The sequence below is a fragment of the Quercus suber genome, unplaced genomic scaffold (genome assembly GCF_002906115.3).
Source record: "Quercus suber isolate HL8 unplaced genomic scaffold, Cork oak 2.0 scaffold_333, whole genome shotgun sequence".
Lineage (NCBI taxonomy): Eukaryota > Viridiplantae > Streptophyta > Magnoliopsida > Fagales > Fagaceae > Quercus > Quercus suber.
The window spans coordinates 743,638-755,786 of record NW_027069786.1 but is presented as its reverse complement, the minus strand read 5'-3'; the positions used below and the strand labels follow the sequence as shown (position 1 = coordinate 755,786).

At 34.3% G+C, this 12,149-nt stretch overlaps 1 protein-coding gene and 1 long non-coding RNA gene across 2 annotated transcripts; both read left to right on the top strand.

Moving 5' to 3' along the window:
- Positions 1–1,820: 1,820 nt before the first annotated feature.
- On the top strand, positions 1,821–8,808 carry LOC112018529 (tobamovirus multiplication protein 1). Its single transcript, XM_024051058.2, has 11 exons — positions 1,821–2,260; positions 2,698–2,788; positions 2,893–2,945; positions 3,655–3,747; positions 3,896–3,967; positions 4,203–4,275; positions 4,427–4,472; positions 4,579–4,642; positions 6,990–7,043; positions 8,011–8,088; positions 8,188–8,808. The coding sequence occupies exons 1-11, from the start codon at positions 2,108–2,110 to the stop codon at positions 8,278–8,280; spliced, it is 870 nt and encodes a 289-aa protein (XP_023906826.1). The 5' UTR covers positions 1,821–2,107; the 3' UTR covers positions 8,281–8,808.
- Positions 8,809–10,147: 1,339 nt separating this feature from the next.
- LOC112001956 (uncharacterized) lies at positions 10,148–11,408 on the top strand. The gene is made up of 2 exons (XR_002881839.2): positions 10,148–10,688; positions 10,788–11,408. It is a non-coding gene; the product is annotated as an uncharacterized LOC112001956 (long non-coding RNA).
- Positions 11,409–12,149: the final 741 nt, after the last annotated feature.

Sequence of the window (12,149 nt, the reverse complement as noted above, 5' to 3'; positions counted from 1 at the left end):
GACATTTGTATGAAATTTTTTTGGTTTACATTGTAGTTCAAAAGAGGAGACCATTTATTTGAGTTTTAATATACGACTCATTAAATCATTTAACTAAGTTAGATAAATCATGAAAAAAAAAAGTTAGATAAATCATGTGATTAAGAATAAATGAGAATACTCATTTGAGTTACTACAAAATGAGTTGGAGAAACTTCTTTTACAACGGTTTATAAAGGAAAGTTGTTCTTCTAGTATTATTTTATTCATTTAAAAATCAATCATCTCAAATAAATCTTAATGTTATTTGTCAAACTCAAAAGATAATTCAAAGCAAATAATAAAAAAAAATCATCTTACTAAATATATGATTCATAATCTTGCCTTAATTAGGTGGCATCTTAATTTGATTACATTTATAAGCAATAAGTATCATTTTCACTTTTTTTTTTTCAATAAATGCAATAATGATAATTAAGAGAGAAAATTTAAACCACAGAGGTCTCTAATAAAAAGTAAAAATATTAAAAAATGTTAGTTAAATTATAAAACTCTTAACTAAAACACATTAATTACAAATAATATAGAAACATCTATAACCAAATGGTGTGAATCTTTCTAGAAGAAAATTGCAAATTGTTCGCGCCCTCCTTATTCATAGACAAAATATATAGTATAGATCTATAGATATAGTGATATTCACGCTCCCATATTTGACGTTGCTCTCTGTATTTTTATTTTATTTTCAGCCAAAAAAAAAAAAAAATGATATTATTTCTATCGTAGTTTGAACTTCAAGACTTAAGACCTCTTCAAAAGAAAAAAATGTTCGTACTTGAAGACAAGGGTCAAGGGAATATCGTCAACAAAAAGTACAAACCCAAGGAAGCAGGTTAAGAAAAAACAAGATAAGTTTGAGCCAAAATCCAGTTCAACTACGAATTCTTAATTGACAATGGTTAAGAAACAATTTAAGGAAAAGAAATGTTAGGTTGATAACATTTCTAAGTATTTTTATAACAAATTTTAAGTGTTAGATTTTATTGGGTACTTTTAGTGGGTAAAAGAGAAATTTTAGTGGTAAATTCAAGTTAAAGACATAACAACTCTCCACTTAGGATTTGTTATGAAAGAATTGTAAGAATATTATGGAATAGTATAATACCATTTCTCTTCTAAGAAAATTTTGACATCACTTTAATAGGAAATATTAAATTGTCAAAAAAAATTATTATTTTTTCTTATCAAAAATGAAAATTATTATGTATTCTCGGAGTATCATAAATGCTAGTCTCTCTCACATGAATGGTAAGTCTCACATGAATTTAATTAATGAATAACTATTCATGTGAGAGGAGAGGATACGTATTTATGATACTCTGAAAATACATAATAGTTTCTCATAAAAAATTTATAAAATATTTCTTAATCCAATTCTCGTATTCATTAACTTTTCCTAACGCTATACATACAAAAAATTTGACTACTTTTTTAATATTTATTGAGTTGGTATATTTTATTGGTTTTTGTTTTGGTTTACCGTTAATATAATTTATTTTTTAATCTTCCAACGGTGTTTCTAAATTGAGGAGTGTTGCGTGACTGAGTCTATAACATTTTTAGTAGGTGGAGGTTGTTATGGGCTAAAGCCGCGGTTGAAATTTCTTTCTTTATCTAAAATCCTATTATTTGTTGTAAAAATGTTATAAAATCTTGTCGGAAACATTAGTCTTCTAAATTCTCTAAAAACGACAAACCCAATTAGCCAAGTGATAGGACATAGGAAAATACGGTTAGAGAGTGAGTTAAGAGTTAAAAGGTACAACAACTGACTTCGCACATGAGCCTCCTATCCCATATCGTAGAAGCTTAGGTGAGACTCAGAGAGCAACCAAACCAAGCAGACTCCAATCTCTCTCTCTCTCTCTGACTGTCTGGTAGACCCTCCCGCTCAGCGGTTGTGTTTCTCACACTCGGTTTTGCGCTTTTTTCAATTTTTTTTTTTGGCTCACTCACTTTCTCTCCCTCTGTGAACTAAGCTTCGCTGGGGTTATCAAAGAGATATTTGACTTTTTATTAATTTTTGTGAGAGCGAGGGAGGAGGGAGCTAGCTAGCTAGCAATAAATAATGACGAGAATGCCACTGAGCTTCACGACCATGGCGGACATGGAAGCTCTGGTGGCTGGTTGGTGGGACGATGTCAATGGGTCCTCCCAGTGGCAAGACGGGATCTTCTACACTCTCTGTGCTGCTTATGCCCTTGTCTCCTCCATCGCTCTGGTCCCAATTCTCTCTCTCTATCTCTCTCTTTGTTCTTATTGTGTGATTCAATTCTGTGTTCTGTTTCTTTGTGTATTTTGGGAATGATAATGATGGATTGGGAAGCTGTTATTATGATTATGAATGTCTGTCCTGCTTGTTGCATTTTCATTGTTATGAATCATTGCGATTTGGGTGTGTGTGAATTGTGATTGTGACATTTTGATGGGCTTATTAGATTTATAAATAAGTAGTTGCAGTAATTTATTGCTGGGTTTACTTTAAGTTGGGTTCTGATATCTTCTGAATGTGTGTTATGGTTTTGGATTGTTTCATTGCCTAATGATTGATTAAATTGAAGAGAATATATATATATATCTTGATTATGTGTTGAAATGATATGGAAACTTGTTTGAAGTGAGGGTTTTGATGGATTTTTTGGGTTTTGTGATGTGCAGATTCAATTAATAAGGATTGAGTTGAGAGTGCCCGAATATGGTTGGACGACGCAGAAAGTTTTCCATCTTATGAACTTCATTGTTAATGGAGGTGATATTTAAGTCTTGGTGATATTTGGGGCATTGGGTATACTTTGTCATTTGGTTATAATTTGACCCTGTTTTTTTTGGGGTTTTGCCTTTCTTATGTTGCAGTACGTGCTGTTGTGTTTGGATTTCACACGCAAGTATTTCTGTTGCATCCAAGGGTTAGTTCGTTGAAGTTTCTTACAATGTCATTTCAAAATTTTAAATCTTTAACTTAGCCATGTTATGTAATGTTGCATCTGCATTGGTTTTCAAGTTTTGTGTGGTAAGAGTTCTGGCATGAGTGCAATCTGCAAATTTTTCCTCTTTTTTTCACTGTACATTTTGCTTAGGCATTATCAAGCACACTAGAGCTCCATATATTTTCTGAGAAGTATGAGGCAAAAGTAATGGAAATAACTAAAATCACCTCACCTCATAAGCAGTTTTTGAACAAATACAAGTATTCTGTTTTGCACTTTGATTTTGAGAAATACAAAGGTTTAGGAAATTGTTCCTAAAAGGCTCATGTTCTTCATTATCTAAAATTGCTAGCTTTTTAACTTAAATGTTCTTTAGTTTATATAATTAATATTCACAAAGATGGAGCATCACATCGATTTTTTCCCCCTCAAAATATACATGTACAGAGCATGATTGTACTCAAATAATTGCAACAAAATAAAAATGAAAAAGAGGAAGAAGGCTGAGCAAGCCTTCCACGCACTTTAGAATGTAGGCTGTACTATTCTGTTGATCCTTCTGGATGGGAGTTCATATTTTCTTTTTTTCTTTTTCTTTTTTTTAAAGTCAGACTAGCTAGAATGAATGATGTTCTTTCCTAGTCTCCGTTCTACTATACTGACATAGAGCTTCTGCATCTTGAACTAGGTTCTAGTTTTGGTGTTATTGGATCTTCCGGGCCTTCTATTTTTCTCTACATACACACTCCTTGTCCTTTTTTGGGCAGAGATATATCACCAGGCAAGTAAATGTTCTTCTATTTTCTTTTGTGCAATAGGATCTTTTGTTATCAGGATGTAAGGCCAGTTCTGCTCTCCAATGAGATGTAAAACTTGTGGATGTGGAAAAATATTAAGTTATTAACCTTCTCGTTACTATTAATGGACAGGCAAGAAGTTTACCGACCGATAAGCTTAGAATTGTTTATATTTCAGTTAATGCTGGAATATATTTAGTACAGGTATGACCCATCGCACGATATGGCTATTTATTCTTCTTCTTCTCTCTCTTCTTTTTTTTTTTTTCTTTTTTTTTTTTTGCATAATAAAAGACATATCTTTCCTTTTGTCACTAAGCACATGTCATCCACTCATCCTAGCATAAACAGTACTAAGCAGCCTTTGAGAGCCACTATAGAAATGTAATATTACTTTCATGATCTTAAGAATTTAACCAAAGTGAGGTTCTTACTTCAGGTTTGCATCTGGGTATACCTTTGGATTGATGACAACAGCATTGTAGAATTCATTGGGAAAATATTTATTGCAGGTTAGACTTCAGGTTTCCAAAGAAAAATGTTTACTTCAGATTTCCTGGAGATTGAAAATTCGTTTTTCATCTCAAAATATATATTGTACATTCTGAGCATTTCTTCTTTCATTAATCATCATACTTATTTTCCACGTTTTTTTTACTCCAGTTGTGTCAATCATAGCTGCATTAGGGTTCTTGCTGTATGGTGGAAGGTGAGTTTTTTGCATCATATTTGGTACTTGTTGGTGTTCCTTGTCTTTCTTTGGAGTTTTATTTGTGCACTTGCTCCTGGTGGATTGACATAGCCAATGCTTACAGATTATTTTTCATGCTGAGACGCTTTCCTATTGAATCAAAAGGAAGAAGGAAGAAGCTTCATGAGGTATGTGCCTTCCCATTAAAGTTTGTCTAGTGGATCATGATCGCTAGCTTTGTTACAGTGAAATTTTCCCTTTTTATGGATAGAAATTGGGTAACTTGAATGTAAATAAATTAGGGCTGTCAATGGATCTGCACATGCCTTAATTTCTGTATACATTGATTAAATTAGATAAACTTGATCTATATAGACTTGATATTGTCATTTTGGAATATGTTTTTGTGCTTGTGCATTTGCATGTCTAGGCAGCAGAAGCAACAATAACTTGTATTCTATAGCAATCAATTAATTTACTTGCAGTATGCAGAAGATATGCACTAAAATACAAATTATACACACACATATATATAGTTTTACCTAAGGTGAGTTGTAGACTCTCCTGTCATAAAGTATACCCTCATATTGTAGGTCATAGGAATAGATTCCTTTTGAATCTGCGAGTGCTGGATCTCAGACATAACCAATGCTCTGGGGAAGCTCATACAGTTATGGAATGAGTAGGGCTTTTAAGGAGGAGAGATAGGTTTGAAACCAGCCATCTCTAGCTGGAAGTCTCATTGAGTTCCCAGCTCAGCCTACGCTACAATTGTTCGGACTTAACCTTGTTCAGATCCTCAAGCCCAAAACCATTCTCCTTTACAACAGATACCACCCTGCTTTGTACCTGGGGCAGCGTAATGGAGAATGCCGTGACACCATCAGTTTGGAGCATGAGGCTGGCAGAGCTTGCTGCAAAGGAGATAAGAAAAGGCTCAGCAGAGGAGAGCTGGTAACTGTGATGAATGTGAGGGAGTGGGGCCTTTTCCTTGTTTTTTTTCCCATTGTTCAGATGCACAAATGCTGCTGGCAGAGTGCAAAATAGACCAGCTGAAGATGGAAGAGCGAACATTGTGTCCCTCCTGCTCTTTTTAGCAATGTTTTTTGCTCTTGTGCTTAGAAGTTAAGCTGTCATCATATTTTGATTTATATATATATACATATATATATATATATATATAGAGAGAGAGAGAGAGAGAGAGAGTTTTTCTACTATTCTTGTATTATGATACTATCACAAGTATGGTACTGAACAAGCTAGGGAAAAGTATACATGTTTTATTTATTTATTTTAGTTTTTAATTTTTCGCTGCAATGGACTTTATGAGGGACCTGTTAGATGATCATCTTCATGCTAAATTCTTGTTCATGTATTCACATAAATGATTTCTTGGAAGATTAAGCTCTTCTTATGATAGCGAGCATTTAGTAAGCATATCTTTTGAAGAACCTCTGCCCCTATATAATTGGTCATCTAGAAAAAATCAGATACATCAGGTGATTGCAAGTTTGCGATGACCCAATTGGACCAGTTTTTAACTTTTTATGCTGGAAAGTGTTAAATTTCTCCCTTGTATATTTAATGCTTTTTTTTGTTCTAGCTATGCATAATATGTGTGGCAGGCATGTCTACTTTTAGAAGGATAATGGTGCCACAGTTAGGAATCATGGCTATTAGATCTATGTATCAGACACATAAAATGAAATGTGATTAACAACAATTCTTTGTTACAATTTAACTTTCTCATTTATGTATTCGCATCAGATTAACTTCCTTGTCATAAGTAAAATAATTTGGTAAAATCTTTGGATGATTGCCATTGGCAGTATTCCTTCTTGTCATGTTCTAGATTTTTTAGACTCTTTGAACTTTAGTTTGAACTCTTTGAGGTGTAGTTTGGATACATTTTGTGTATTCAAACTGCTTCCTCTTTCTTAATAAAATTATTTTATTTATATAAAGACAAAAATAGAATAAAACAAGTGCATAATGTTGCTACTTTACCAAAATTGTATGAGAAATTATTGAATTATATTGTGTGACAATTAATCTGACAAGAAAGGATAAATTTGCCTTATTTTTCATGCATAAAAATAACTAAAGCAGATTTCATAATTTCATCAAATGAAATGAGCGAGACTCATGCTGGGCTTCTAGTAAGAATAATTAAAACTTTGGGTTGGCGAATGAATTAACTTTCTTGTTATTACAGCCAACCAGCTTCCTTGTATTTTTGTTTGTAAAATATTTGTCATAATAACAAAAATAGAATAAGAACTTTCCAAGTACAAAATGTTGCTGCTTTGTCAAAGTTTGTATGAGAAATGATTGAATTATATGGTTATGGCTGTGTTATCTGGTTGTCATTGTCACCAAAATAAATTGTTTTTCTATGACATGACTCTCTTCAAATCCAAGTAAATATAAACTGCAGATCATTTATTATATATTTGTGAATGTTTCTATGGATAAAGCCTCAGGGATCTAGAGTGAAATTTCTTTTATTGATGTAAATTGTGCTTTGTGTTTCAGGTTGGATCTGTTACAGCCATATGTTTCACCTGTTTTCTAATAAGATGCTTTGTGGTAAGTTCCAGACTATGTTGCAAACTAGTTTTTTCATGGGCTTGTAGATGTATATCTGAATTTGTAGTCCTTAGAAAGATTACACTATTTCTGCCTCTCTCATGCATATTATACCATAGGCTGTGCGTTATTAACAGCTGTTGTTATTTGGATATTCTCTCTCTAGGAAATTTAACAATTTAATATCTTGAAACAAGATAATTTTTTCAGCAAACTGGAAATCTTAATGATGGTGCATCCAACGCATTTGTTCCATATTACGATTCTACAGGCCAAATGACTTCTCTATGTTGACATGACAACAATAAGACCGGATTTGGTTTTTTTGTTCTTAATGATTGGTCATTAATAAACATGTTTATAAATTGATGGGGCAGTTAATATGAGGACATTGAGATGTATTAGGTGCAAAATGTGTAATGGATGTCTAAGAGAAGCAAATGGTAGTAGGTGGTCTAAAATTGAGAGTTAACTTGTTAAAAAGATAAAAAAGGCGATTCACTTTTGTAACTTAAGACATGGGCATTACGTAATTAAATCTGCGTGGCCAATTTAAATTTTAGATATGAAGGTACAGGATCTTCAATGGATCTGATCAGAATATAATTAATTGAGAGAGAGAGAGAGAGAGATCATAACATCTGTCTGTGATTAAGTCTGTAGGATGAGGTGAGGCTACACTTCACCTGTCAAGTTCTGAGGTCTAGTGTGAAGAAATTGACTAATAAAAATGAGGATATGAGTACACAACAGATTTTGGCTGATCCAAACTATCAATCCTATCAGCTCCCAAACTTAGATCTAATCAAATAAGAACTTGAGACATTTACATTATAATTCTTTATTTTAGTGAAAAGAAGACAATCATACAATATGACACTGTTTATATATGTTTAGAAAGTGCTACTGCTTTCTTAAGCCTACATTGGATTTGTTGATGTGCTTCTAACTTAATTGTAAAATGCAGGTTCTTTTATCTGCTTTTGATATGGATGCATCACTTGATGTTTTGGATCATCCTGTTTTGAACTTAATCTACTACATGGTATTCTACTAAGATTGTTATTTTGTAAACCTTAATTTTGTCTCTTTCTTTTACTTGTTATTATTTTAATTTTTGGAATTTTTGTTGCTCAAATAACAGCTGGTTGAGATAATGCCTTCAGCTCTAGTCCTCTACATACTGCGTAAGTTGCCTCCCAAGAGAATATCAGCGCAATATCACCCCATCCGTTAACCATGGAGCATCTTGGATCTCAGTTTTCTTTTTTCTCCATCAAAAATGATTTTCTTAGTCTGGGAGTTAGATCCTACAGGAGTTGAGCAGGAGAGCCAAGAACAAGAAAATCCAGATGTAGTATTCTGGTATGGCTCATTAAGCCGGCAATTCTTTTTTGTCATGCATATTACACAGCTATTTGCAGCTTGCTAAGGGGAAGAATTTGAATTCATTTCTTCAATTCTTCTTGGGTTATGACCACTGGTTGTGATCTTGATCAGCATATGTGAAAAGGAAAGAGTTTTTATTTTTTTGGTTGTAATTTAATGTTTTAGTTGTCACCTTAGACTGTTAGTGTTTAAAAATCATGGTGTGTCGAACAGTTATTGAAACTATATATTTATTTTTCCCCATAAATTAACATGCCATACGATGTTTCTAGTTTGCTTTTATAGGTGTTTAGTGGTATTCATTGTAAAGGTTAAGAATGAATGAACTTTATATTTTGTTTAAATTATTGATGATTTGCTCTGAGCTTATGCTCTATTTGGTGAGTTTATGAACATACTGCTTTGAAGGGTGCCCCATGTTCTAATGTTTCATGTTTGTTTAATTTTAATTCATCTACTTTCTGTGTCCTTGCTTCTTACCTTCCGCCGCTAAGCGTGTTCAAGCTCATTGGGAATCACTAACAGTTAATTTCAAATCAAATCTGATTCTGAGATTGAAACAAAGAAGCCATCCTCGAGTAAGAAATTGTTAGCTAGATCTCATCTTCTTGGCAAATGAGGTATAACAGGATATTTGAAGGGTCCAAAGGAATTGGAATATCCAAACCACTGTAACTGGCAAAAGCTACACCTCGTGCCCTAAAGAAGGAAAAAATAAAAATAAAAATCCTATGGTGAAAACTAAAATGTAGTCAAATAGCTATGGCTGACTAGAAAACGTTGGAAGGGCATGCCCAAAGTCTCTCTCCCCAACCGTCGTTCAAAGATAGCGTACCATGGTATATATTTTTAGGTCAAATGGAAGTTTATATTAGAAAAGAAGATTAAGCACGAAATATTCTACGGCTAATTAATAAGTAATAACCATGTTTTGGCGACCGCTAAAATTTGCCACAAATTGGCTCTTCCACGTTGACTAATTCTTGGGTGACTAAACTGGTCTAATCTATAGCTGTTTGGATACGGCTAAAAGAGCTACCAATTGAATACTATAATCCTGAGGCTCTCATTCATATTGGTAAGTCCATTGGAAATGTTTTGCGGGTAGATTCTCACACTGCCATGGAAACGAGAGGTAGATATGCGAGGATATGTGTTCAAGTTGATGTGGATAAACCACTGCCCACTGCAGTGTTAATTGGGAAATGCGAGCAAACCATCTGTTACGAAGGATTACAGAGTTTGTGTTTTTCTTACGGAAGAATCGGACACCGTAAAGAAAATTGCCCGTATACAATCCGAGTTGAGTCATCGCCGTCGACGCCTGGAAAGAAGGAGAATGGGACCTCGGATAGCCAGCCATGCGATGAGCGTGTGCCTGACAATGTGGGACCCGAGGTGGAGCCTAGCAAGATCATGCATGAGGGTGTGCGTGAGGAGGTACAGTCAGGTACATACGGTCCGTGGACTATTGTATCACGCATGAAGAATGGGACTAAGCTCCAGGGTAGTGGAGGGGCCTACAATGGTTTGGATAACGGTCGACTTAAGCATGAGCTGAGAAGGAATGTGAATGAGGCAAGGTTCAGCAACATTGTGGGGAAGTTTAAGGCTAGTGATGGGCCGGCCAGGGAGTTTAAAAGGAAGTTGTTGTCTTCAAAGCCCGCCACTGAAGCCCATTTAGCAGATGTGGAACAAAAAAAGGCGATTCACTTTTGTAACTTAAGACATGGGCATTACGTAATTAAATCTGCGTGGCCAATTTAAATTTTAGATATGAAGGTACAGGATCTTCAATGGATCTGATCAGAATATAATTAATTGAGAGAGAGAGAGAGAGAGATCATAACATCTGTCTGTGATTAAGTCTGTAGGATGAGGTGAGGCTACACTTCACCTGTCAAGTTCTGAGGTCTAGTGTGAAGAAATTGACTAATAAAAATGAGGATATGAGTACACAACAGATTTTGGCTGATCCAAACTATCAATCCTATCAGCTCCCAAACTTAGATCTAATCAAATAAGAACTTGAGACATTTACATTATAATTCTTTATTTTAGTGAAAAGAAGACAATCATACAATATGACACTGTTTATATATGTTTAGAAAGTGCTACTGCTTTCTTAAGCCTACATTGGATTTGTTGATGTGCTTCTAACTTAATTGTAAAATGCAGGTTCTTTTATCTGCTTTTGATATGGATGCATCACTTGATGTTTTGGATCATCCTGTTTTGAACTTAATCTACTACATGGTATTCTACTAAGATTGTTATTTTGTAAACCTTAATTTTGTCTCCTTCTTTTACTTGTTATTATTTTAATTTTTGGAATTTTTGTTGCTCAAATAACAGCTGGTTGAGATAATGCCTTCAGCTCTAGTCCTCTACATACTGCGTAAGTTGCCTCCCAAGAGAATATCAGCGCAATATCACCCCATCCGTTAACCATGGAGCATCTTGGATCTCAGTTTTCTTTTTTCTCCATCAAAAATGATTTTCTTAGTCTGGGAGTTAGATCCTACAGGAGTTGAGCAGGAGAGCCAAGAACAAGAAAATCCAGATGTAGTATTCTGGTATGGCTCATTAAGCCGGCAATTCTTTTTTGTCATGCATATTACACAGCTATTTGCAGCTTGCTAAAGGGAAGAATTTGAATTCATTTCTTCAATTCTTCTTGGGTTATGGCCACTGGTTGTGATCTTGATCAGCATATGTGAAAAGGAAAGAGTTTTTATTTTTTTGGTTGTAATTTAATGTTTTAGTTGTCACCTTAGACTGTTAGTGTTTAAAAATCATGGTGTGTCGAACAGTTATTGAAACTATATATTTATTTTTCCCCATAAATTAACATGCCATACGATGTTTCTAGTTTGCTTTTATAGGTGTTTAGTGGTATTCATTGTAAAGGTTAAGAATGAATGAACTTTATATTTTGTTTAAATTATTGATGATTTGCTCTGAGCTTATGCTCTATTTCGTGAGTTTATGAACATACTGCTTTGAAGGGTGCCCCATGTTCTAATGTTTCATGTTTGTTTAATTTTAATTCATCTACTTTCTGTGTCCTTGCTTCTTACCTTCCGCCGCTAAGCGTGTTCAAGCTCATTGGGAATCACTAACAGTTAATTTCAAATCAAATCTGATTCTGAGATTGAAACAAAGAAGCCATCCTCGAGTAAGAAATTGTTAGCTAGATCTCATCTTCTTGGCAAATGAGGTATAACAGGATATTTGAAGGGTCCAAAGGAATTGGAATATCCAAACCACTGTAACTGGCAAAAGCTACACCTCGTGCCCTAAAGAAGGAAAAAATAAAAATAAAAATCCTATGGTGAAAACTAAAATGTAGTCAAATAGCTATGGCTGACTAGAAAACGTTGGAAGGGCATGCCCAAAGTCTCTCTCCCCAACCGTCGTTCAAAGATAGCGTACCATGGTATATATTTTTAGGTCAAATGGAAGTTTATATTAGAAAAGAAGATTAAGCACGAAATATTCTACGGCTAATTAATAAGTAATAACCATGTTTTGGCGACCGCTAAAATTTGCCACAAATTGGCTCTTCCACGTTGACTAATTCTTGGGTGACTAAACTGGTCTAGGGGTTGAACTGTCTTTGAGTGTCTTATTTTATACTCTATTAATCATAATTTGTCAATTGTCATGTGTGTGAGATATATATTATGCAGTACATCCCACCATGTACATTATAAT